Raw genomic sequence first — 26,850 nt, 5'->3', positions numbered from 1 at the left:
CTTAGTTATGAGAAATAGTTAAACAACTACTGGAAATTATTTTATGCAGAAAATACAACAAGGCTCAAATACACAAACTGAGAAAAACCCACAATTCCCCACGGTAAACATGCTGTTTAATGAACAGCACGCTGATGCCAAGAATAAAATTCTCGAAGAACACTGAGTATTAGTCATTTCCTGTTGGATTTTTTTTTTGGCAGGTTAATTGTCAAAATTACAAATATGAGGCTTAGAGAGACAATCTGAAAAACAACAGGCACTTTATCTGCATGATATCACCCCCATTACAAACATGATATATTATGAAACGTGACCACTTATACTAATGATGTTAATTAAAGGCACCATTTGTCACTCAAAAACAAGTAGCAGCCTCATCATTAAAACTCAAAACACTGAACTGAAACTGTTATAATTCGTTAATTAACAAGACACACACAGACTACACTGAGCAACTAAATATGACCTACTAAGGTTTTCAGATGCCATTTTGTTTATATCACAAATGTGTTATATATAAAACTGAATCTATACGCTGAAAAATTGACTAGAGGATAGAAAATAACTTGGCAACAATTCTGATTCATTGTTTAAATCATTTTTCCAGCAACTTTGCCAAACATTTGCTGGTTCCAGCTTCTTAGATGTGAAGACTTTCTGTTTTTCTTTGTCACATATATTTGACAATCTTTGAGTTTTTGGACCATTGATTAGATGAAAAAGTAATTTGAAGACATCGCCGTGGGCTCTGGGAACTTGTGATGTAGTTTTGGTTATTTTCTGTCAGTTTACACAGCAAACAATTCATTGACTGACCGAGAAAATTGTTGGCAGATTCCAATTGTGTGCGCTGTGATTATACCTGTTATGTAGATTTTTTTTACTGGGTCTTCAAAACAACAGCAGAAATAATATAAAGTCAGTTTCTTAAAGCACCACAGAGTTCAACCTAAATATATGCAGCAAGAATCTCCATAACACACTCCCATCTATCTATAGGGGAAACCTTTGCTTTCTCTCATGTTTGTTACAGAAACAGATGCCAACAGTGACAACATAAAGTCCAGCTATGTACTATGACGTTGACAAAAATATCTGGATCAGCCTTCAAAAGTGGATGTTGGCGGATCCTTAGGTGATGATTTCATTTAGGCCCTCAGATCACCTAACAAGCTTTGCCGGCAGGGAAAACACTGTTTTTTTCACTGTGTGAAGGATACACACGGACACGAGGATAGAGATATCCTTGTGATCGGATAGGCTGTCAACTGACATTAGAACACATAGCAGATATTTACAGCTTTCTGGAAACATCTGTAGGCTCATAGAGGACTGTCAGGCAGGCAGGGTAAACAACATGCTTACTACCATCTCACACCCCCATGCTAACCAGGCCTGTCAATCACAAGAATCAAGCTAGCGGCTGCAGTTCAGATGTAGATGAAAGGCGCCTGTGCAACGGATGGTACAACAGCACGACAAGCGGCTGCACCGCATGAGCGAAAAATATGGCAATTTATTGCGAGTGGAGTTTAAGACTCATAGAAAAAAAAAAAGAGTAAAAAAAAAAAAAAGAAAACACAAATACTCAGTTAATTGAGATGTTCTGCTCAAACAACTGCAGCAGATTATTTAGTGATAGCTGGAGCAGCGAGTTCAAAAATATAAAAACAGAAGAGAGAAATCTGCCGCTGAACAGAACAGTGTACAGAACGTACAGAACAGAGCGGAGAAGAAGACACGCAAAAGGGGAAAAACAAGAGAGCTAGAACAGAGGAACGCTAACAAAAGACAAACAGAACATAGTCGGAACACAGAGGAGCCGAGCACAACACACCAGAACAGGCTGTAATTGTGTTGTGCGGGACTGACCCCAGCGCATCCCAGCAGGCATTGCATGATGAATGGGCCTGGCGATGACTACATCCCACATCCCTCCTCCTCCTCCTCACATGCTCTTTTCTCTCCCTCTCTTCTCTGTTGCCACTATTAGCCCTCCTTCTGTCCCTCCCTTTGCTCCCCTCTTTTCCCCAAAACCACACTCTATTCAGCTGCTGCCATCCCACAAGATTAATTTGCATTCAGTGCACTTAGTCCTCGTATTGTGCTCTGACACAATGACATATTACAGTGCACAGCACAATGAGCACACCTATTAAACATATAGTCTAGCTTGAGGGACGATGCTTTTTTTTTTTTTTGGTAAGATGGTTATGATTGAGTATAAATGTGTAGAGCAAGAAGCGTGAGGGTAACGGCTTGATCGGTTTTGAACACAGAGAGGCTCTGACACACAAGTCACAGAGGAATCATTACAGGAACAGTTAGATAACCTCGATTAATGATTCACTAGACCCAAACTAATAAACTGGGTCAGATTTTGTTAGCAGTGGTAGCAAGAGCAGAGAGACCTTCAGGTTAGGCCGCATGAGTGAAATAGCAGCAGTGAGAGCGAGACCGGGAGAGAGAGCGAGAAAAAGAAAATTAAAGAGCAAAAGAAAAAAAAAAAAAAAAGAAAGCGAGAGAGGTGTTGGTGTTACTCCACTATAGACCCTGAGGAAAGAGACAGTAATGCATGGAAAATGGGCTTTTTCCTCCAGCTTTCTTTGCTCCTGTTCTCCTTCTACTGTTCCAATGTGCCGACGTCCAAGGGGAGCGAAAGAAGGAGACCGGATTTAATTTGCTACACCGTCTCTAGCCATCACCCTTTGCGTCTGGGGGCAAAAGAAATGGGTTCTGGAATTTAAAAAGATGAGTGAAATAAAGAAATAAAACAGGGCACTCAGGAGAGGGCGTCAGAGACAATAGCACAGAGGGTGGCGGAGAGAAATGAGAACAGAGTTTGAGCGGAGCTGAAGGGGTGGGGGGGGGGGGTGGGGGGGGTGTGCGGTGGCAGGGAGGGAGGAGCAGGAAGCTGGGAGAGCATTATGTGGGCCAGATATTAACTGTATGGTTATCATAAACCGGCTCAGAGGCCTGGCCATCTGGGGAGGCCACGGGGTTACTCAAACAATCAGATCGGGGTGGTGATAGTAGCCGCTGCTGACGGTACGGCGTCCAAACATGGAGGTGGCTGAGGGGTTAACAACCCATTACCTCACCCCTGCTGCACTCCCTGGGGGGGGACACACAGTATGAGGTTGTGGTGGCGGTGTGCGAGTCTTCCTGGGAGCCTAAAGCACACCTTTGGGCTGTTACTCAACAAAGGGGAGCTCAGCGGAGTGACATCACCACAGAGACGGCGGAGCCTGTGTGCGGGAGGCAAGCGGGAGACGAGGGCGTGGAGGATGGAGACTGGAAAGGCTGTGGACTATGTGGGAGTCACATTTCTCCCCTCCAGCTCTTCTCTACCTGTCACATAAGCACTTTGAGCACTCAACAGTAAAGCCAGCGCCTTGACAACTTCAAACGCCTGCTTTGCTGGGGTAGATCAGAGGCAACGGAGGGATAAAGTGAAGAATAAAGGAAGAAAGAGGATTCTAAAAAGCCTCAACATTGTATTGTGGGATGTCTTGAATTTCATTATCAGATTCTTGACTCAAGTTCATCCACTGCTCAGTCCCACAGTAGAAGAAAAAAAAAAAAAAAAAGAAAAGACAGAGGGGTGAGGGGCTCCAGTCTGGCCCATTGAGAGCCAATGAGCTCTGGTCAAGTTGCAGCAGAGAGTTGGGGGCCATTACGGAGAGAAAACAAACATAGACCCCTGGCCAGGCACACACATTGCGGCCCAGACACCTGTGTCCCATTCACCAAACATATCCGGCCACTTAACACTTCACAGAGGGGGTAGGGTGTTGTTTGTGTTTGCAGGCTTGCACACCCCACTATGGTTCCTTTAGTTTTGCTTCTTTACCCAAATAGACTCCGAGCCTCTCTGTAGGTTCCAAATGCTTGAGGCTGTAGCGCGTCCCACTGAGAGCAGCCAGCCGTTGCACCACCTGACCGTCACAACTGACCCTGTTCAAAGCTGAACCTCCAGAAGAAAACTGGCCAGAACCACGCAAAACAAAGCTCATTCATCCTGCTGTCATTTGCAGTCTCCAGCCGTCCTCCTGTCTAGGTGCCCCAGCTGTGTCTGTACTGACCTCCGGGTTGCCAACACCTGTCCTGCACAGACAGAGACAGGCGTGTATTACCCCCCCCTCCCCCTCCCCCCACCCCCACATACCACATACACACACAAACCTCTCTCTACCACCCAGAATGGATGAGAGACAGCAGGATGGGCCAACACGGCACCGCCTCGGATCAATGGAGGGGTACACTTGGAGCTGCCAGCGACTAAACCTCGGGTCGGCACCAATACAATTCTTTCCACCTCGGCAATTCAAAATGGAGAAGAGGTATGCCATCAGCTGTGGTCAGTTTGTCACAATGGATTCTCAATGCCTCGATAAAATTTAATGAATTGAAATGGAGATGACCCATAACCCTGGGAATGCACTCATAGTTTCCACCCAAAGATTAAGCTTGATAGCGAGGCTGAGCTGTTTAGATGTAGCGGAGGCTGTTTGCATGCCACAATGCTTTGTTTGCAGTGAGGCCAAATGCACTCACAGATGGGAGCCGACTGGACACCAGATGACTTGTGGTAGCGTGGTGGCGTGGTCAGCTTTGGGGCTAAGAGACAGAGGAGAGAGGGAAAGAGAAGAGAACAGGGGCACTGGGCGCCAGATGCCCTCCTAAAGTTTACTCAGTCCTGGTAGGATGCCACGATGCTCTGGCCTGCTCTGCTCTCAAGTGTCAAAACAGTGAAAAGAGAGACCATGTCACAGACACACCTGTTTTTATGTTGCACTGTTGTTCCGGCTAACAGCAGTCTCTTTTATCATAGACTAACGAAGGAAAACTGAAACCTGAGTGACCTAGTGTAGGTGTTCGCTCTTCTTTTCCCTTGCAACATCACTTCCCGTCATCACAGTGCTATAAACACACACACACACACACACACACACACACACTCGAGTTGGTAAACAGCAAACATGGTTTTAAAGAGAGCATCAGGTCACAGCTGTGACCTTGTTTGAGCGTCAGGAAGAACAACTGCGAGCAAAGACAGCTTCAGTTGTTAGCGAGATATGGATTCAGATTATACACTCTGTTGTCAGTTTAACAGGAACAATAAGAGAAAGCTACTGCAGTCTATACAGCCTGAGAGGTGTTTTTTTAAAATATTTTGTCCAAGCTAAAGCTAAATACTACAAACACCTTTTTGGTGTAACAATACAATTCAACAGCAACACAAACAGCCTCCAAAATGACACTTTTCTACAACAGTTTTGACAAAAATTGACTATGAGCTTTGTGAAGATAGTCTCAGACTGCTTTAGTTTGAATAATGGGTGCTTAATTGGAACAGTATGTTTCGATTAGAGCTGCAACGATTAGTCAATCGACAGAAAAATAGTCAAACTATTTTGATAATCAATTCATCATTTTGAGTCATTTTTTAAAGAAAAAAAATCTCTCATTACAGCTTATTATGAACTATTATAACAAACTGAATATCTTTGGGTTGTGGACTATTGATCGTGGCAAAACAAGATATTTTAGGAAGCATCTTGGGCTTTGGCAACGGTGATTGACATTTTTCACAATTTTCTGACATTTTACAGACCAAACAACTGATTGATTAATCAAGAAAATCAACTGGTTAACTGTAAATGAAAATAATCATTAGTAGCAGACCAAATTTTCATCAATGCTTTTATGATACTGTTAATAAAAAGGCTCTGTGTGTGTGTGTATGTATATATACACACACACATATACATACATATATATAAAATAACATGTTTTGTGTTTCCTAGAAACATGTAAACAGCTCATGCTTTCCATTCATGCATGTTCTATACACCTACAAAAAAACAAAAAAAAAAACCTGTATACAAGTTGTGGCATGCAGGACTGTGGGAGTAAACATCATTTCTTCAGTAGGTGAGAGACTGAATGTGTGTGGTATCTGTGGTGTGGTCAGACCCAGCTGAGGCCACTAGACAACTGAGTAAACATACAGACCCCCCTCTCCTCCACCTGTCTGCCCTCCATAGTCACACCAGTGAGGTTTTTAGCACTGAGTGATTGGTCTTATGATATAACAATTTATATCTTATCATAACATTTATATAGACTGAGAGTACCATTTAAACATACACTGGCATGACAGTCTTTATAACGGATTGCTGTTTTCCTGACCCATGCTCAAAGTTCCTTAATATAAATCAATGTATGTCTCAACACACACGTACTCACACACACATACACATATATCTCTGACTCAGAAAAAAGCCCTCCAAATGGCTAAATGGACAAAGAGGAAAAAAATCTAATCATATCCGATGACTGATAGCACTTATGATGAGGACGGGGTTAGAATATCCCGCAGTGAAGTGGTGCGTTCCCATTACTGCATCTCTCCATCTCTGAAAATGGCTTCATTAACAGGCCAGTGCCGAGAGCTCCCTTGCTGAGTGTATGAACGCGCTGTACCCCGAGGGTCCGCCGGAATGGCTGAGGTGAAGTCCATTAACAGCCGACAGCTTGTTTTTTGACCACTAAATAAAACAGGATTTTTTTTTTTTTTTTTTTATGTCTGCAGTATAAATAGCTTTGAGCTCAGGAGCAGGGGGAACACAAATTTCTGGCCTTGAAAACTCCACTCAAAAGAAAAATAATTGAGCTCATAGATTCAGTTGTTGATACTGTATCATCACAGGTGTTGATCTGGACCCGTGTGAGTTTTCCAAAAACCCCATATGAAAAGCAACGTTACACAGTTCTCAGGGAACCTGTGGACCTGGAAAAACAGCCTCACGCCCTAACAGAGAGTAGCTAAACAAGATGTAATAACTTTTTGGTTATTTGTCAGAAGTCATTTACTGGTAAATGCCAAGCCTTATTCAGTCTAACTGCCACTATGGGCCTAATCTGATTTCATTGGAGTATAATGTACTAAAGACAATTGAGGGGTTTTCCAACTGCACCATTCTGGATCAGTTTCACCTAAATGCCCGAAATGTTGTAAGTTGCTGTGTCAAAGCGGTGGCGAGGGGGCAGGGGTGTGTTAAGCAGAGGAGATATAAAAACCAGACTGTCTTCTGCTGGGGATAAATCCACATCTCACATAACCTGTACAGCTTTTCTGGCATTCTTCCTGATCCTTCAGGCAACCAGAGCCGGCTACCTCTGAGCCCATGACATAGCTCTTACTTTCCCAGCACTTACGCTCCAATCATGTGTCATCTGATGAAACGCTACACCCTAGTCACCATTATTCGTCTGGATACAGGAGCCTCTGGAATGTATCGGATTCCTGCCTCAGGGGGTAGGCACCTTGGAAACATGGTCCTACCTCCACCGACCGGCTAGCCTCTCCCACTCCCCCCCCTTCCCTTCCCTTCCCTTCCCTTTCTCTGTCAGTCTATCTTTCCATTCAGCAAAATTCCACGAGAGGCCTACTAGATTTACATCGCCTCATCGCCCATCTGACATGTGCTCACATATTTGACGTATGTCTCACAATAGAAGGACATGCGAGGGACAGTTTAGAGTTTCAGGGCTGTTTTCTGATCGTCTCCTCCTCCTCCTCCTTTATGTCAAAAGGTAAACACCACAATGAACATCACCCTTTGCCCAACCACTGCAGGGTCACGCTACCGTAACATGCTTGAAAGCAAACACCGCAGCCAGAAATTCACATTGGGAAGTTATTTTGTTCTCTGGTGCATCCATGGTACAACCACTCTCAACCCATCTCACCTCTCCAGAGAGCAACAGTTATGTCGTGCCGTACTCAGGTCTGTAGTATTGAGTATCTCTGAGTCACTGGCCTGCGTAATTCAGTCTAGGGAATTATGACAGTGGAAAATCATTTCCCTGGGCCGGGATAGGAGGCCATGGCTAATCGTTCAGTAATCTGATCTGCCTGCATACTGTAGCATTCAGCCGCGCCGCTAGCCTAGCCAGCCGGTCACACATGTGGACACCCCCGGTGCCTGCCAACTAGCCTATCTGATGGGAGGATTGCACTATTCAAAAAAAAACAACTCTCCAGGTTTTCCTGAGGATTACAGATCCCCATCAGATCATTTTCTAATACTCAGTTGTGCTGTGCTGTTTGAAATGTATTTACTCTGCTCCTGCTCTCCAATACCACTCTGGATAGCACAGCCTAAGCCAAAAAAATGCCACAGCTACATTCCAGGCGGAAAAAAAAAAAAAAAAAAAGACACTTCAATACAAACTACTTTATAGGCTACAAATGGTATAATCTGCCTCTTGCATTCTAGTATATTAATCCAAAAGCTTGACTTAATGAGGAAACATCTGAGTTTGTCTGTCAAACAGTGGGCTATTTTGGGTACACTTCCAATTAGATTCCAGTATCTAGTGGAGCCAGTGGTGTTGTAGTAGTATATGAATAAGAACCATAGGGAGCAGTACTGTGGCACAAAGCAGCGCTTATACCCAGCAGAGAGGGTTGGGGGGCTCGAGTTTTGGAAAGATGCCTGGCTTCAGCCCCACTCTAAAGAGAGGTCAGCCCCCCCACACACTGTGTGTGGCTATGAGGGGCACTGACATGGAAAAATACAAGAGCTGGCATGTTGTTGGGCACTACAGTTCCCAATAGCCTACAGTTACCTTGTGTAGCATTATGTGTGATGGGATAGCTGCTGCAGTACAATTAAATTCACATTCTCTTCCAGGTAGATATGAGTAACAATAAAACCGTCTATAGCATGATTGACGACAAACAACGTTCTCCTTGCTGATTCCAGCTCAAGCCTAAAATCTAAAATGACAAACGGTCTGTGATCATGTCTCATTCTGATAAACGCCCAAACACTGTTTGGTGACATGATCCGTCAAATACTGTCAAGCTTACAGTATTTTATCAACCTCTATGTGTAGGCATTGTAGCCGAGCTGCAGCGTTTCTGAGGCATATCTAAGAGAAGAGATGCTGATATACGATCAAATGGCTGTGGCAGCCTTCATCAGCTGAAAGCGCTAGATCACAGCATGTTTGGCAGCCAGTGGGAGCAGTCAGATGGAGGGTTAGAACAACCAGACAAACAGTTGGCATGGATAAATAGAAAGCAACTTAAGATTCAGCTCTCCACAAATTTGACAAACAAATGACAGAAACCACAGTCTTTTTTAATCTAATCTGCAAATGGAATAAGCTCTCTCTTTTTTTTTTTTATACAAATGCTGGGTGGAATATGTGATAAACAACACATGGCTAGGGAATGGGAGGAAAAATGTGAAGCACTGGTCAAATAAATCTCCTGATACATAAAACCAGAAGGACAGCACTTTTCAAGAATGTCTTCTGCAGCTGAGGCGGAATGCAGGGAAAGTCCTTATGACTTTGGCAAATACATTCTGATCGTGAGTCATTCTCCTTTAGTAATCTCTTACTCACATAGGTGCACGCTCGCACGCGCTTGCAAACCCCAAGGCAACAGATTTCAGGCAGGTCTGGACTGCCCCTTTTGCTACAGAGCAGAGTCAAATGTTTATAGTACTTAATAGACGCAGCTATTTTGGTGGAGAAAGACATTTGCTCCACCTTAAAGTAACAAAGCAGGCTGATGCGGTTAAAAGACTGATCATATTTGGGAAAAAAAAAACACACTGCATCACTGGTGCATTGTACAACAGCCACATCTTAAAAAGAAAAAAAAAAACACCTGGGTGCATGTATATGTTTTAGTGCACAACAAACTGCCCTACTTTCTCACAAACTTAATTTGGAAAATGATGCAAAGTCAGCAGTATCTTTTTTGTTGCCCCTCCACACATAAACAGAGTTTATGTTTAATTAATGCAAAACTATTTTAAAATCTTAGAAGTAACAAACAGCCTGCAGGTGATTCCTACAGGTAAGCTACACAACAGCCTGATGCACCATTTCTCATAACACAAAAATCCCTGTCATCATTGCTAATAATTAACCCGACTTCCTCATATAATAATATGGACAAACTGAGTTGAAGCAATCGTTGCATTCCCGTGGTGCTCTTTTGTCCACCTCTGTCATGTGCAGTGCTACTAGATTAGGTGGCAGACAGCCGTATCGACCTTTAATTATAATTGGCACACAAAATCGTTTGGCCTTTTCAAGTCCTTCATTGCAAAGGGACACGTTATTAGACTGTAACATTTGGAGGTAAATTGCTACATTGTTGCTGGACCGTTAAAGCTAATTTAAAGCGAGTATTTGGTGATACTCTATAGGCTACGTCGCGGCTGCTACAAAGTTACAAAAACAAGTTGTCGCTGGTACCGGGCTGCATTACGGGATACTGGCTGGATAAAGGAATTCCGATATTAAATCACAGACCAGAGCAGCCGGGCACTGCTCTATCCTGAGCACAAACTTCGAACAAATAACGCTAGCCTTGTCTCTCTTTTAGCTGCCGTATGGACGGGCTGAAAGCTGTACCGAGACTCCACTATACCGCCGGGGCTTTCTGTTTCCAGCCGGAGGGATAGTCAGGCCGAAAAACTGGCCTCATTCTCCGTCTGCGCCAGACAGCGTTCACTAGCCTGGCCTGGGAGAGCGAGCGAGCGGCGGGGTCTCTCGGTCGTCTCTGCAAACATGTGCGAAAACACGGAGACGACGGGACTTTGTGTTGTGTCGATGTATATACTCACCTTGTCTGAGTCTAGGTGAATCTGGGACGACGCGGGCCGGCTGCAGTGACTGCGGGGTTGAAGCACGCTGGGTTCATGTCGTCGTCGTCGTCGTCGTCTCGGTTTGCTGTCGGCCGTGATGTGGAAGCGGCACAGCGGCTGGGAGAAATCGGGAAATCTGAGAATGCCCCTCTCTTTCTGCAGCTCGGTGCACCGGCAGTGGCCCATAACTGTCGACAGGAGGCGCCAGAGCAGTGCATTTTTGTCTCTGATATGCGCATACATGCATAGTACATACACAACTCCTCAAAGAAATCAGTGTGCGATCACATTCCTGCCGGGGTTTATCTGTATCTGTGCACTTCAGTAGTGAGATTATAGTGATGTGCTGCTCACTCTGCTGGGAATTAATTGTGCAGTGATACTGAGGTTATATCTGAAAGTTCTTTTTATGATTCATGATTCATAGCAGGAGCTCGTGATGATTTTGATTAGTCACCATTGTGCAGATTACACAACAGGAGCCCATGCATAAGATAGTTTTCAAAGGGCTAGCAAAGGCCGTTTAAATTAGATCTCTATTGCCTGATGAAAAAAATCACTCCAGTTTTCCTAGAATATTACTATGGGAACAATGTCATTGGTGCTCAGTCATAGTGACCTTATAATACTCATTACTGTGCTTCTGCAGCTCCTCTAGAGGCATATCATTTTTAAAATAGTTTCATTATCTTTTGAGAGTAACATCTCTAACAGAATATAAGTGAGATAAAATATTTATAGAACTGATTATTGATAAAATGAATGGACGAAGCAGCTGGCCCTTACTGCTCATAGTTTCAGGACAACAAATAGCCTAAAAAGAAACATGAAACATGATTTTAAATTGACTGGAATACAAAGAATATACCTAAATGAGCGCTAATGTCACAGTGCAACACATAAGAACATAAAACACCAACAGAAGTGTTAACACCAATCTAAGAATAGCTTATAATTTCTTGAATGGACCTCTAAAAAGTGGAGCAACAGCTGAGATACTACACCTACACATCCTCTGACCTTGTGACTCATGAGGTTGGTGATTTTGATTACGGAGTGGCTAAATCCAAGACAAAGCCGTCCTTCAAAAACAGCTTTGGCTGTCTCATCCACATCACATGGTGGAGGAGACAGGGTCACACGACTCATTAAGACAAAGAAGGCGATGCCCAGAAGGTTCACTTTGGTGTCCCACTAAACACGGGGCACGAGACAGACTGTGCACCCTGCTATAAGGGAGATCAGGAGGAGGCAGAGATCGACTTAACCCTTTCTCATAGAAATATGATCATAGGAGCAAATGATGAGCACAGGGCTACTGATTCATCAAAAGGGAGATGTTCGCCTAAAAGTAGCCTACAAATACAGCAGACTTGCTTGTCTGACCTCCTGGATGGCAGCTGCACTAAGAAAGAGTTGCCAGCTCTTCAAGCCTGTATCTAATCCTTGTCCTTTGACTCTACAGCCTCACCCTGACCTTAAATAAACATTAGGGGCTTAATGCCAATCCGTTATCTCAAACATCCCTTGCCCCACTAATTGGTGTTTCACACAGCAAAGACACCCTGACCTGGATTGGAACAGGTGGGTAGCTAAACTGTAAGTGGACTACACAATTGGCTTATACAAGCTCACACACACACACACACACACACACACGTAGCCAGTCTGTCTGTCTCTTACTCTCTCTCTCTCTCTCTCTCTCTCTCTCTCTCACACACACACACACACACACACACACACACACACACACGCAGTAGCAGAAGGAGGAGGTGGACGAAGGAGGAAGTAATCATCATGTCAATGTGCATGCAGTCCACCCCCACTACACAGAATCTTTGCAATTTACTGTCTCTTTCTTACACTGTTATATTAATTGCTTAATATTCATGTTTATTGCATTAATTTCTGTTGACATCTGGACCACACTGAATTCCTTGTATTTGCTACTTGGCAGATAAATCTGATTCTGAACTCAAGAAAAAATAGTATTTCCACAATGTAAAAAATACTCTGTTGTAAGAGAATGTGCATCGAAAACTTGCAGAAAATAAACATTCAGAGGTAATATAGGTGAGTGAAGTATAAAAAAAAATAAAAGTAGGCCTGTTCATTATGCAGAATAGCCCGTCTCCGAGAGTTATATTGTCATATTATTGAATAAATTATTTATGCATTATTGATGCATTCACATCTTTGTACTACAACATCTATTGCACATGTGTCCCTCCTGGGAGAGGGATCCCTCCTCTGTTGCTCTTCCTGAGTTTTCTTCCATTTTTTTCCCCATTAAAGGGTTTTTTTTGGGACTTTTTCCTTATTCGAATCGAGAGGCTAAGGACAGAGGATGTTGTATTGCTGTACATACTGTAAAGCTCCCTGAGGAACATTTGTGATATTGCAAATACAAATAAAAATTGACTTGACTTGAATTATGTTTGACATAAAGTGCAGTATAAGTACCTCAACATTAAATTTAAGTAGCCAACAGTATTTGGATAAATACTTTACTTTCCATTAATGCACACACACAATCTCTTCTCTCTTTAAGTCTTTGTAAAGATTAGATGCTAGAAGTCTCTATTTCTAAGTGAGATTATTATATTGATTATTATTATCTTGAAATAGGGCGACACCCTAAGGTGAAACGTGGCTCTCTGGCGCGTTGCATTGTGGTCTGACACCTCCGGTTGTTTGGCCCGTTTGGCTCGCACTCTGCAAAATGGCGACGTCACTCGGCTCCAACACCTACAACAGACAGAACTGGGAAGACGCGGTACGTTTAATCGGCATAATCTTTCATACCGTAGAGATTTTCACTATAGCACATTTATTTCCAGTTACATTCCAGGAGTTAATATGATCACAAAATCTGCTTAGTGCCACCAACCGGGCCAGTTTGCTAGATAGCTAGTTAGCCCCTAGCTAAAGCATGGCTGCTACCTAATTTAGCATGTCTCCGCATATCCGCGTTAACTACAGTGTTAGTACGTATAACATCACAATTTTTCTTTGCAGTGTCGTCAGTGGGCTTCAAACGAGGGGCGATAAACATCCAAGATTTTTCTCACAATCATGGCTTATTTAAATCTAGCGGTTAAACGTGTAGTTATTGTTGTGTTAGCTATCTAAGCTAATGATGCTAGCGCTAGAATGCCATCAACAATGATGTGAAGTGACTAGCGACCAAATTCAAGTCACAGTTGGGAAACACGGAATCGAGCCGCTCTGTCATACTATTGAGTTCGTTATTTTTTCAGTGTTGGACGGAGTTTTGTATTAAAAGTTGAGTTAGGAGCTAAACGCAAAGACCTGAGCCCGCTAACCGGACGCCATATTTTTTTCCTAGGATGGCGAAGTCATGACCCTCTTTACTCTGCCTCTGATTGGCTTACCCTCATAATCTTACCCATAGACACATATACGTAGACGCCGCATTGGCCGCTGGATCGTACGTCAACGTCGCCGCCGCCATATTGGACCGGGCAAGACTCTGTAAACAAATACAAGTAAACCTGGGGGCTGCGGTTTTCTGTATAAAAAGCACTGTTACGTTTACATTTCTCTACCGATTTTAATGACTCTTTTTTATATTCAAGGGTTTAAGATCTACGTGGAGTGAAAAAAATGTCTCCAGTTACTTAGAATCACAATAGTTGGGCTGTAAGTGCTGCTAGATGCCCATGAGAGGAGTGTGTATCAACGTTAGGCTTATAGTACATGAACTGAATTACTTCCATGGTTGAGAATAATTCATTGTCATAAAAAAAATTATAAATTCACGTTTGTCAAACATGGATTTGGCCTATTTTCCTTGGTTAATACTTGTGGAGACATCCTTAAACAATATAATTTAATGTACATGAAATGTGCAGAAAGTTTTTACATTTTGTAAATGGCCCTTTATGTCTTTGTCCCCATCATTTTAGCTTTCCTTGTGCTCCAGGTCAGACCACAGCTCACAGATGTATCATAGCAACAGACCAATTGCAGCGTCTGTGTCTGTGCTAACCAATCTCACTCCTCACGCCTAAACCTAACCAACCCAACCATAGACATGTGAACCCAACCAACAAAGGCAACAAGTACTAACCAATCAGAGACAGAGTCGGGTGGGTCATGACTTCACCATCCTAGGAAAAAAAATGTGGCTAACCGCACAGGTCCAATTGTCTTTAGCTTATATTCTGACTCATGAAGTGTTTGAAAAGTGGTGTGTGTGTATTATTAACATCTCTCAGTTCAGGAGACATGTCTTATTATATTTAATATTTATTTGTATAAGGACAAGAATATATCATGAACAGCATTTATAGCCTAAGGTAGTTTGCAATGCCTGTTCCTAGATGGGTATTTAAAATACAAAGCAACTCAAAACACAAACAAATATATTATAAAAGTTTCATAAAATAATAAGCACCAGATGACTCATGACTACATGACTCATCACTCTTTAAAAGCTGTTTCAGTTTGAGTTTTAATTCATCCCATCATGGTCTATTTTGAGTTCCGTAGGTAAAGAGTTCCACATGTTGATCCAAAAAGCCGCCTGTCCAAGTGAGGATTTACGAAAGGGCACCTTATAATTCCCAGTAGACGCACTTTGTGTTACTGATAATTACTTGAGCCGTGCTAGTTGTCATGATAGTCATCTTGGTCATTGTTGTGGGAAATTTATCCAAACAGTATTTTTAGGTAAATTGAAGTTTTCACATATTTACCAATTCTTACTCTTTAGTTTAATATTTTCACGTGAAGCAACTGTATTTTTGTGGCCCTACTATAAAAGGCAACAAATCAGTTTCCTCTCTTGAGCTATGACACAAGCGGGCCTTTGGCCAATGTTGGTTTTATCAAGACACCAGAATACAAACTTGGCAACCCTAGACTATGTAGTTGACATTTGTGCCATACGAGCCGCTTATATTTAGATGCTTGGCTGATGCTGTGGGGAGGATGAATTCATCCTCTGGGGTCTTATCATTCATCGACCATTGCAAAAGCACTCAGTTGTTACTTTTAATAATATCTCTGTAATGGATGTATGTAGCAACTTACTTTAAAAACTGTCCTGCAGCGCATCGTTCAGCCGTTACAACGAGCCGTCACTTGTTCTTATAATATGTCATGTGATATCACTGCGGCACACATATTCACATAGCCCAATTTATGCTGAAAAAAGATATCAATTATTTGCTTGTAACTTACAGCACCGAATTTATACAAATGTTCATCTATTAAGAGAGTCAAGGCACCAGTAATAGAAAAAAAATGTCTCAGACCGCAGAGGGATAATGTGGGGTCATTTTTAAGCAGCTAGCACTTGGACTGAAACAGCATCCTTCAACAGATGGCAAAGTAAGTCCAATAACATTCTGTGTATTCCCACTTGTAACTTCATCAAGGTGCCCAGAGTAGAAAGTAAAACAGAGATTGTAGGTCAAGTTACAGCTTCAGACACTTATATTTGAGTGCTGTTAGATGATGGACAGATATGGTGCTTTTTTTTTTGTTTGTTTTTACTAAATGAGCATCTCTTTGTCTTTCAGGATTTTCCAATTCTGTGTCAGACATGTTTAGGAGAAAACCCGTACATCCGTATGGTGAGTGAGCATTAGTGTCTTTGTGAATTCGATGTTATTTTTTTGGAGAGTTGACATAATTTGTTGTGTGGGTTCTAATTTAATTTATCTATGTTTTGTTTTACAGACCAAGGAGAAATATGGGAAAGAATGCAAGGTATGTTTTGTAAAATACCTAAAATCATAATCATGCAGCACACAACATAGTTTGATCATACCAAACACAGTTTAAAGTAAGAATACTTATCATTTTTTGTTCATTCTTTGCCCATTAGATCTGTGCTCGACCCTTTACCGTGTTCCGTTGGTGTCCGGGAACACGGATGCGTTTCAAGAAGACGGAGGTCTGTCAGACATGCAGTAAAATGAAGAATGTTTGTCAGACATGTTTGCTAGACCTGGAGTACGGTGAGTCTTTAACCGTTTACTTCTGATTTGGCCTGTCTACATGTTTTATGTCTCACAGCATATAGTGTATATATCTGAGTTTAACCCCCTGTCACATATTGTGTTTAACAGGTTTACCCATCCAGGTCCGAGACACTGGTCTTGCTATCAAAGACGAAGTTCCTAAGTCAGATGTGAACAAAGAGTACTACACACAGAACATGGAGAGAGAGGTATATTTGTTTTTATTGATGCATGCAGATCATTACACTAGTTATTGGAAGGTCCTGATCATGTTTCTTCATCCCTTATCTGAGTTTTTTAATATTGAATATTTGTTGATACAGAGTGTGAGCCAGTTATTTTACTATCTTAATTTTTACTGTACCTTCCTTTTAGCTATATAATAGATCTGACAGTGCTTATTACTCTACAATGTGCCTACATTTACACTGGTTAAGCAATTAAGATATATTTGATAGCTGAATAATCTTCTATTAAGAAAATAAAACGTGTATTCCAACTTTCCTTTAGAATTTCTTGCAATATTTTTGTGTAGTGTTGTAGGTTTGGACATGATTTGGTCAGACTGTCTCACTTCAGAGTTTTGTTTGACCTGTAACATCTCGCTGAGTCAAATCAGGACCTCCCTAACTAGTTGATAACAATCCTTGCTGAGATTGTGATTTTCCTGTCGTCAGTCCTTCATGTCTGTTTGGACCTCTGTGTTCTCAGATAGCCAATTCTGACGGCACACGGGCAGTGGGCCAGCTAGGTAAAGCTACCAGCTCTAGCGATATGTTGCTGAAACTGGCTCGGACAACACCGTACTACAAGAGGAACCGGCCGCACATCTGCTCTTTCTGGGTGAAGGGAGAGTGTAAGAGAGGGGAGGAGTGTCCCTACAGGTGAGTGGTGCTTTACACAACAGCCAACTGTTGCAGTGTATCAGGGCTCAAACCTGGTGCTGTGGTATCAAAACACTTACTGCTTATTATCTGAATTGTATGTTACAGCTCTGTGTGAACATTTGTCTTTGTGGTTTCACAGACACGAGAAGCCCACAGATCCCGATGATCCACTTGCTGACCAGAACATAAAGGACCGTTATTATGGTATCAATGATCCAGTAGCTGACAAGCTGCTGAAGCGGGCCTCGACCATGCCACGACTGGACCCACCAGAGGACAAGTCCATCACCACCCTCTACATAGGGGGTCTGGGAGATACTGTCACAGATGGAGATCTCAAGTAAGGATTTGTGTTTCATCACAAGCTCTCGTATAACCTGTGGCCATTGTTACGATTTTGAAACTTTGATTCAAGTGTTTTAGGTTATCTGAGCTCGTATTTCTGTTATCGCAGGAGTCACTTCTACCAGTTTGGTGAGATTCGTACCATTACCATAGTCCAGAGGCAGCAGTGCGCCTTCATCCAGTTTGCTACGCGTCAGTCGGCTGAAATGGCTGCCGAGAAGTCCTTCAACAAGCTTATCATCAACGGACGGAGGCTCACTGTCAAGTGGGGAAGGTAAGAAGCTGATCAAGAAGATGTAAGTTAAGCATTAGGGTGTCTGTTACCACTCTGACCCCTTCTAACACTGAATCCATATGAGTAGCTCATGCAGTCATTCAGTATGTGGATGCAACCCAAAAAATCTCATTCTGGCCATCTGATGAAAATTGTCAGCTTCCATATATCTGCAGTAAGTGGAGCCCGTGAGGAGGAGATAGAAATATTTATAGTAATTTTCTCATTAAATGCCAGGTGGTGTCAGAAAGTAATAACCTGGAATAATGCTACTGTCACAGTCACAAATTATAATACTGATTGCTGTGCTTTTGAAATATGATTATTACCGACACAGTAAGAGTTTAACTTTACAGAATTTGAGAACAGCAGGACACTTGAAATTTTCTATCGTGGACACAATTCTGCTGCTGTACACAATCCAGTGGTATTTGACAAAGTAAGCGATGTAGTTTAATATACTGTATATTAACTAATATGGTTTGTCTTTTTAGGTCTCAGGCAGCAAGAGGAAAGGAGGGCATTAAAGATGGTGTCAGTGAGATGGGTACCAGACTGGATCCTGTACCTGGGCTGCCTGGAGGTAAGTCTGCAAACACACAAAGAGTTGAAACGTGTGTGATATAGCCATGTGAGTGTTATTTTGTCTAAACTATAGGGATGCACCGCTCAACTTTTTCAGTCCCAATATTGATACCTGGTCTTTAGGTATCAGCAGATACCGAGTTTGTTTAATAAGCTGTCAGCCTCGCTGTGTGGAAGAGACTGGGGTCGTTCTTTTATGTGTAAGGCAACATCAGGCTTGACTTAAACTTTGCTTTCCTAACTTTCTAAAACAAAATGTAACAAATAAATACATAGATATAATTGTATTGAATTGTTATTTATTAAAATAATGGTACCTGATACCACATTGGTCCATTGTCACCGATACCCGATCCAGCTATTTGAGTCAGTATTGGACCGATATCTGATATCAGTGTCGGTGCATCTCTACTAAACACAGTTTTCCCTGGATTTTTTTGAGACAAAGGTGGCAAAGGTTGGAGAACATGCGTGGTGCAGTGACCACTGTTTGTGCGCGCACCTTTTAGTGTGTACTTAAGTGGAAAAAAATGATTTGACAGAAAAAAAAGTGTCCATTGGTATTAAAATTTTATACCAACATGACACAAAAATATGAAAAATAAAGCTCGTAGGCCTGGGACGACATGCTTATCTCCTGATTTAATACTATGACGATACTTAGGCGCAGATTCGATTCAGAATCAACTCTCTATTCAAAACTGATGCTTGATTGAATGAAAAGAAAAGGGGGCACTTATTTTCAGTCTCTTGCTCCACTATACTGTGTGCCAAACCGTTTACTGGCGCTGCTTTAATTAATGAACTAATTAATTTAAAAGCATCTTACAGTCTCCTGCCTGTACGAGAATAACAAACTAAGGGGGAGGCGGAGTGCTCCTCTGCGTTGTTATTAACGTCATGTCTCCAGCAGAGGAGAGCAGCCTCTCTGCTGCACCGTCAGCTCCGGGGAAAGACATCTCTGTCCAACATGCTGAGCAAGCACAGGGTGTCTGAGGTGAAACAGACTGAGCACTGAGTTATTCTCTTCACCTCAGACTTGGTTTAAGTTGTTTAAAGCTGCAGTGTGTGACGGTCAGCCGGTCTGGTTTGTTACTGCTCGAGTTTGCTGCTCCGCTAACGTTAGTCTCTGAGTGACAGCGTAGAAAGTTCACAAACTACTTAACGTTCGTCTTGCAAAGGTAATTATTTAGTCATTAAATCAAAAAAAATGCTTACAACTGCTGCATTTTTTGTGGATGAACTACAAGCTAATTTAGTATTTAATGTCTAAATTCTATCAGTAAGTGTTTCACATCTTTTTTTGGTCATTCCTATTGGGATTGATAGTGGAAACCAAAATTGGAATTATTGCGGACATTTATTTGTTTGTATTCAATCCTGTTTCTGTTTGTATTGTAGCTCTACCACCACCACCAGCGCTTGATGAAGAGGCTCCTGCAAACTACTTCAACCTGGACCCCAGCACCTCTCCTGCTGTCATGAACATTGCTCTGCCTCCACCTCCAGGCATCAACCCGCCTCCTCCAGGTAAAATCACAACCATAATCAAATAAATGCAGCTTACATGTGTATGATGTGTACGGTGCATTGTGAATTGTATCAAATATGAAGTAAAATGTAATTCTAATTAGTTTATTGTTGGATTAATTTTGGAAATTGAAACTACAATCTGGTATTATGTCTTCCCAATTTATTCAGAGCTGCTGAGACTAATTTATTTATCATGTAGCAGTAAGGTGTGTAGGATACATAACGCTGTATCGTCTTTGTCCCTTTTTTGCTCCCCCAGGTTTCGGCCCACCGATGTTCCACCCCATGGGCCCTATGGCTCCACCTATGCCCCCTCCCATGAGCATGAGACCTCCAGGTCAAATCCACTACCCCTCCCAGGATCCTCAGCGCATGGGTGCCCATGCTGCACACGGCTCACGCCATGGCGATTAGCTGCCAGAGTGAAATCATTATTATGATTAGGTGTCATTCTTTTCCTTACATCAGACCTGGTCCGGTGCTTTCACTTGAGATGCTGTTCGTGAGCCTGAAACCTGCAGACCACTTCTGGTAGAAAATACAGGATAACATCAGATTTATTGTGCCACCTGCAGCGCAGCGAATGAACTGAACGAGCACCATCTGTGTCTGGAACGACGACAACCAGGATCTTACATGATGACTTTGTCATCACTTGCAGTTATAAAAGTGCTAGAACAGCATCTAAACAGCGGACGTTAACATAGTAAATGACCTGAAACATGAGTACTGGCCAATGTGATCAGAGCCATATGGTTATAAAGGGCTCCTATAACTGGAGTCATTGTACATATGAAAATGTATACTTAAGGTGAAATTTGCATTTGTCACATTGTTTAAGTATCATTTGGAGGGGAAATCTGAGGGATTTTTAAAACTGTTCATTCTTTTTTTTTTATTTTTTATTGACACAATCTTAATATTCCACAGCATAATGACTTAGTTTATTGTAAGGCTTTCTTTGAACGTTGTTTTCACTTGTCATTAAAGTGACTCAATTTTGTCATTCATCATCTCAGAGTGTACATTATTCATCAATATTCATGCACCTTGATGAGGGGAGATAAAGATGTAGAGCCATAGTGTGAACAGAATCAGATGGAGACTGGGAGGGGGAGTTGGAAAAACACAACAAGAAGTCTGGTCATCGATTGGATAAGATACTGCTAAGAGCAAAGGAAGGATAGGTAGGACTGAGCGGCCTGTGGCGGCGTTGTCCTGCCTGGACTCGACTGGTAATGAACTGTTGATTCCATTATCCCGAGTTAGCCTCAGCTGGTCAAACCACTCAGCAGTAGCAAAGCACTTGCTATATCATGCAGGAGTGTTTTTTTTCTTTTCCCTCTCCCCTGCAGTATCTACTGATAAACATGGATCTTTCATTTGTAGGAGGAGAGGAGCAAGCATATATCAGTCTTTAGCTTATCAGCTTTTTTTTTTTTCATAGTTCATTAGATTCTGGGGAGTAATCAGCTCCCCATCCCCGGGGTGCTCTGTTGAAATTGGGCCGTCGACACATGTTTTCCAGAGCGATGCTGGGCAGGTTTTGGGCTTCCACTGCCTCAAAGCCAATCACTGGGATCACCCTCTTGCTGGCCATACCGCCCCCGAATGGCATGGCAGATCTGAGAGACAAAGAAAAGTCCTTACTAAGCAGGGTGGAAGCATTGTGTTTCATGTTCCTGGCAGAAGTATCACATGGCTCACACTCCTTCCCATAAAGGGGGAAAACCTTCAGATGGTACATGATATCTGGTCATCTCTCATTTAACTCTACGCCCACTGGGGGATTCAGGATGACTGTGTAGTGAACTCAACCTCTTCTACTTGCATAGCTGCTCTAACTATTAGTTGAGTACAGATTTAATTAAGGCTTCATAATTTCATAATAATCTTTGGGGTGTAAACAGATCCCTCCACAGCGGGTAAAGTTCCAGACTGGCTGGCAGAGCGACTGACTGACTAAATGAGTACAGTCTGAGTTTGGCTTTCATATATTCTCTATTTCTCCATCTGCCCGAGTTTAACCTTTGTTCTGCCTCGCTGGTGTGATGCACTTCCTTGTGTGCCATGAGAAAGGTGATTCCCTTTCGTGCGCAATCTGTCTTGTGTTGGGGCATTAAAAGCTCGCAAACCCAGTGGATCATCTTTCAAGAACCAGGGTTCAAAATAGCCATCACGCAGCTACAGTCCAAGGAGCTGCAAGCCAGAGACTGGATTATTTTTCAAACTGTGGAAACATGGAGTGGAGCCGAGGGAAGAGATGATTGTGATGGATAACATGGTTAGGTCATTTGGGGGTCTATTTGAAGATGGGTGGGTCTGAAAACATGTGCTTCCACAGAACAGGATTGAATCATTTTAGTTGGGGTGAACGTGTCATTTTCTCTAACTACAAACTGATCCTATCTTCCCCAAGCTCTCTAGCCACGTCTAGTTCATTTAGTTGAACTGAACCTCAATTGGAAGTGCAGATATGAAGGTAGGATTTTACCTGTTGAAGCACCTGTAGTTGGCAGGCTGTTGTCTGTGTGGGAGCTGGGGCAGCTGGCTACTGAGGACAGCCAGGAGCTCTTCCCTGTTTCCCAAAGCTTCCCTCCAAGGGGAAGAGTAGGATTTGGGGATTACTGTTGTGTTGAACTTCTCATGAGGAATTTCCTTCAGAGGACCAGAGTATCCTAACAGAGAAAAGGTTCAATCTAAGGTTATACCTCTCTTGGCAAGGTGAAAGCAGTGTTACTTTAATTTCATGCATTAAATCCCAACTAAGCAATACTCAGTCCCCTGTGTTGAGAAAAATGAATAATCCTTGTGCTTTTGAAACTAATTACAAAACCTATTAACTCAAAAAAAAAAGCAATCCCCAACAAAGCACAAACAGAATCTAATGCAAATAAATCTCTTTGATGTCACTCCTATCAACAATAGGAACTACAGTAATTAGATCTCAGTGTGAATCCCAGATAATAAACAGAGCTTAGCACACTGTCAGTCACACTGTAAGCAGTGCCTTCTGTCAGGCCGAGCACACAACAGCATTCAGTAGAGATGCTCACAAAAAGCAAAGATAATTGCTTTCTGCATAATGCCAACTCCCCTGGCACTGGTCCCAATATCACAAATTCATTTGCTCACACATTTCCATATAAAAGGTGAATACTAGCAGATCACAGTGTCCATGCATTGCCCAAGCGTCGGCTTTGTCCAGGCACTGGCGTTGCTCAAGCGTTTGTCATTGCAGTGAACTAGTCCTATGACTTGTGGCAGTCTGTGGCAATCCTTTCTACATCCTTGTGTGTTAACATTTACCTGGAGCGAGGACATCAGGACTGCCTTTCTTTGCTACAGTCTTCTGAAGGTTCATGACCAGGCTATGCTTACCAGGGATGGAGAAAGCCTGGTTCTCCTTTCCTCCCTGTGGCTCTTGGATGATCTGCGGAGGAGGAACGGCCTCTGGATGGGCCTGGGAAAGTGAACCCGGTTAGATTCGTGCGAATGTATTTACTCCCTAAATACTTTACTCCACAGATTTTAGACACGAAGTTCACTTCACTTGACTCATCACGGAGTACTGCTCAGCTTGTGAAAACAGCTGCATAATGTCCTCTGTGGCTCTGGAGGGAGGAATCAGAGTTATCTCAGCTTGACCTTGAGACTTTTTAACAGAGAGCCTGCATTATAAATTGAGGGTTTGCAAGAGGTGGGCAGCATTTAGGAGGCAGGGAGAGGTCTAATAAAAGATGCTATTGAATTGCATTACGGGAAGCATAAGATCCAGTGTGTCTGAGGCTTGAGTCATGCTAGAAACTAAATGGGAGAATATCCAGGCCTCTTCTGCTGAAAATATCTTCTGGTTATCTCCTTATGAGTTAGCAGACATTTCAAAAACTCTATTGGCATATATTCAGGGTGGAACCACTTTTTCTTGTTGCAATAATAGCAAATGTTTGTTTAGTAGTGAAAGAAAACCATCATAGAGTTTTTTAAATGCCTTTAAATATCCTCTCCATTTAGGCATGGTGCACTCAGTTGTAATGAAAAGAGAAGGGGGGTTGGAAGATACTTCTATTAATTACAAAGCAACACTTACAAACTTCTAATTTCACATATTCACAGCTTAAGAGTTGCTAATAATTCTTAGACACACATTTGAATGATACTTTGTTCTGGTTAATGAGTGACTTGTTTCACATATAAACTAAGTTTGGATGCCGGCATCAACACACCAAGGGGTCTGCAGAAAGGGGTTGAAAAAGTATGTCTCTTATGGGTCCAACCTTATGAAGAGGCAATACTAAAAATTACCAAAGTAACCCTGTAACATCTCCTCTTACAAGGGTCGTTTTGTTTTTCTTAATGTGTCACTCATTCATTAAGGCGAGAGAAAGCATGCAAGATGTTTAAGAAATGAGACAGCAGACACCTAGGAGGGTCAAACTTCGTTGCCCATTAATTATAGTTGTTTGATAAATCAAGTACACTAGCAAGCAGCTATTAGGCATAAACTACATGTCAGGACCACATGTTGATAATTTTGTCTGTTCAAGTTGCAGTTAAGTGCTTTGCATATGAGTCACCGTGTGCTATGCGCCGTCCCTGTCGGTGCCTTACATTGATGGTGTTGTAAGCACCATTGGCAGCGTTCTCCAGTGTGAACCTTTCCACCCTCTTCTGTCTCTCCTGAAACATGCGAGAGCCTCGATTAGATGGAAGATTGAGCTCCTCCATCATCACGTCTTTTGGAACGCTCATCTTCTTCCCCAGGTTCAGACCCTCTGGCACAACATGACATAGAAATGAAGGTGCTTTAATAAGTGATTCCACTGAATATTGCTATGCATGTTCCAAATTGCAGCATTTGAATAGTGAAATCTATTTGCCCCCGGTTTGTTAATTGACTATTCGTGTTGTGTGGCACGACATGAGCTGACTCTAACCCTGCATAAATACATCATGACATTTAATCGTGAGAGGAAAGGCAATGATAGCAGCAACTTCCAGACATTTGGAAAGAGAAGAAAGTAACACAGACTAATAAGGACCTTTGGCAAATCATAATGTCTCCTCTGATCTTCTTGTTTCTGTCGACTCAAACAGCTGAGGGGCACCGATTTAAAAAAGCAAAACTGTGGAGCATCACTAAGTTGGAATCCACACAGCTTTTTGCTCAGGGTCTCTGCTCATGTTATATCACGGCACAGTGGAAGGCCTGAAATAGTCTCTTGATGATGTCAAAGGGTGTGTAATGTTTGTTGTGGTCCAGGGTTGCATGGGTAACTGGGCATATAAATAGGATCTTTGGATGAAAGACTCATGTGAAAGCGGATGGCCCTCTTTCTCACACACGATAAGTGTTTGGAGGAATCTGTGCATGTGCCACCCTCGAGGAGCTGCCTTTGATCGGCCTGTGTTAAATTCACTGGTGGGAGTCACATTTTGCTGAGTTTAGGGGACTCGGTTTCAAAGCCTAGCTGGCGGGCAGCGCTGGAAAACAAACAGTGCAAATGGGATGGTCCCTGCTGGAACGTTTGGAGAATTTCATCAACACACAAGCACTCCTGGGATTTGGGTGTGCCATACTGCATGTGGACTAACACACTTTAATGTTTGTCTCAATTACATCTGACAGACATGGATGTAATCACACACTGTAACAGTCTGAACTTGGGTGTAAACACACACAAGTTGCTGACGTAATATATAAACCAATATGTGTGTAATTTTACTTCCAAGTATTGTGTATGTGTGTCAGTTCAATACATCCAGACTCACCTCCTCTGACCTCCTTAGACAGAGCCTTAGCCTGCAACATCCTCAGCTTAGCCGTGTCATCCAGGCCTGATTGCATCATCATCATCTTTGTCCTCTGATAGACACAGACATTTTCATACAACATATAATCTATTACTGCAAATTGCTTCTAAATGACTTATGATCTTGTGGTAAAAGTAAGAAAAAAAAACTTCTAGCAATCTCCTTACTTATATTTTAATTATGTTCCTAAAATTAAAATGCTTCTTATGTTGTTAATCCTCTTATTGTCAATAACTTCACGTATTAGAAGATCAAAAGTTTCACATTGCAGGCAATCCATGGTGCATAATGATGAATTAAAGCAGCATCACAGATCATCATAGAAATGTATGATTTCATCTGTTCCATCTTTACCATTTGTTTAAAAGATCTTCTACATTTATCTTGTTCTCCTTTAGGTTTAAACCATCATGGGACAGGTTATTTCTCCCCTGCTGATGATGTGTTGTTGCAATAGTAATCCTGTGTCACTACTCACCTCACCTCAGTCCTCACCTGTGTGTGCTGCCTGTCTGTCTGTATGTCCGGTGTCGGAGCCGGTCTGGATGGCTGTGTGGTTTATCCTGCACTGGAGCTGGGATGCTTCCACACTCCTTAGCAGAGAAGGAACAGTCTGTATAAAACTCATCCCAGGATTCCTTGAGTACTTACCTCACTGGGTTATTTTAGCAGGGGGGTAAAGAGAGTGAGGATGGACGGGGGGAGTGTTGAGGGAGGAGGGGGGTAATGAAATG

General features: G+C 42.4%; 3 protein-coding genes and 1 long non-coding RNA gene across 7 annotated transcripts in view; 1 reads left to right on the top strand and 3 right to left on the bottom strand.

Moving 5' to 3' along the window:
• Nucleotides 1-10,886, bottom strand: part of LOC137189314 (bifunctional heparan sulfate N-deacetylase/N-sulfotransferase 1-like) — a 42,299-nt gene extending 31,413 nt beyond the window's left edge. For both annotated transcript variants that reach the window (XM_067599097.1, XM_067599095.1), the window contains exon 1: nt 10,665-10,886. The gene's annotated coding sequence lies outside the window, so the exon portion shown is untranslated. The remainder of the gene's footprint in view (nt 1-10,664) is intronic.
• A 2,457-nt stretch (nt 10,887-13,343) lies between these two features.
• On the top strand, nt 13,344-21,315 carry rbm22 (RNA binding motif protein 22). Its single transcript, XM_067599099.1, has 11 exons — nt 13,344-13,461; nt 16,235-16,288; nt 16,395-16,424; nt 16,543-16,675; nt 16,787-16,887; nt 17,390-17,562; nt 17,705-17,905; nt 18,020-18,184; nt 18,679-18,767; nt 20,171-20,299; nt 20,562-21,315. The coding sequence occupies exons 1-11, from the start codon at nt 13,408-13,410 to the stop codon at nt 20,714-20,716; spliced, it is 1,284 nt and encodes a 427-aa protein (XP_067455200.1). The 5' UTR covers nt 13,344-13,407; the 3' UTR covers nt 20,717-21,315.
• On the bottom strand, nt 21,169-26,768 carry LOC137189317 (myozenin-2-like). 3 transcript variants are annotated; one of them, XM_067599100.1, is made up of 6 exons: nt 26,612-26,768; nt 26,075-26,168; nt 24,914-25,077; nt 23,612-23,765; nt 22,797-22,980; nt 21,169-21,927 (listed from the first exon to the last, which is right to left on the bottom strand). In XM_067599100.1, the coding sequence occupies exons 2-6, from the start codon at nt 26,157-26,159 to the stop codon at nt 21,744-21,746; spliced, it is 771 nt and encodes a 256-aa protein (XP_067455201.1). In that variant the 5' UTR covers nt 26,160-26,168; nt 26,612-26,768; the 3' UTR covers nt 21,169-21,743. The 3 variants fall into 3 exon arrangements, with proteins under 3 accessions (XP_067455201.1, XP_067455202.1, XP_067455203.1); XM_067599101.1 differs by having other exon boundaries at nt 26,600-26,755; XM_067599102.1 differs by having other exon boundaries at nt 26,595-26,738.
• On the bottom strand, nt 23,936-24,907 carry LOC137189318 (uncharacterized). The gene is made up of 2 exons (XR_010929607.1): nt 24,397-24,907; nt 23,936-24,304 (listed from the first exon to the last, which is right to left on the bottom strand). It is a non-coding gene; the product is annotated as an uncharacterized lncRNA (long non-coding RNA).
• Nucleotides 26,769-26,850: the final 82 nt, after the last annotated feature.

The sequence above is a fragment of the Thunnus thynnus genome, chromosome 9, assembly GCF_963924715.1.
Source record: "Thunnus thynnus chromosome 9, fThuThy2.1, whole genome shotgun sequence".
Taxonomy (NCBI): Eukaryota; Metazoa; Chordata; class Actinopteri; order Scombriformes; family Scombridae; genus Thunnus; species Thunnus thynnus.
This window is presented reverse-complemented; position numbering and strand designations above follow the sequence as displayed.

Excerpts from the sequence above, each read along its gene's own strand:
- rbm22 (XM_067599099.1), top strand. The coding sequence starts at position 13,408 with ATGGCGACGTCACTCGGCTCCAACACCTACAACAGACAGAACTGGGAA. Across the intron at positions 16,676-16,786 it reads TTTGCTAGACCTGGAGTACG|GTTTACCCATCCAGGTCCGA; the intron begins GTGAGTCTTTAA and ends TGTGTTTAACAG. Across the intron at positions 17,906-18,019 it reads GTCACAGATGGAGATCTCAA|GAGTCACTTCTACCAGTTTG; the intron begins GTAAGGATTTGT and ends CTGTTATCGCAG.
- LOC137189317 (XM_067599100.1), bottom strand. The coding sequence starts at position 26,159 with ATGATGATGATGCAATCAGGCCTGGATGACACGGCTAAGCTGAGGATG. Across the intron at positions 25,078-26,074 it reads GTCTAAGGAGGTCAGAGGAG|AGGGTCTGAACCTGGGGAAG; the intron begins GTGAGTCTGGAT and ends ATGTTGTGCCAG. Across the intron at positions 21,928-22,796 it reads AACTACAGGTGCTTCAACAG|ATCTGCCATGCCATTCGGGG; the intron begins GTAAAATCCTAC and ends TTTGTCTCTCAG.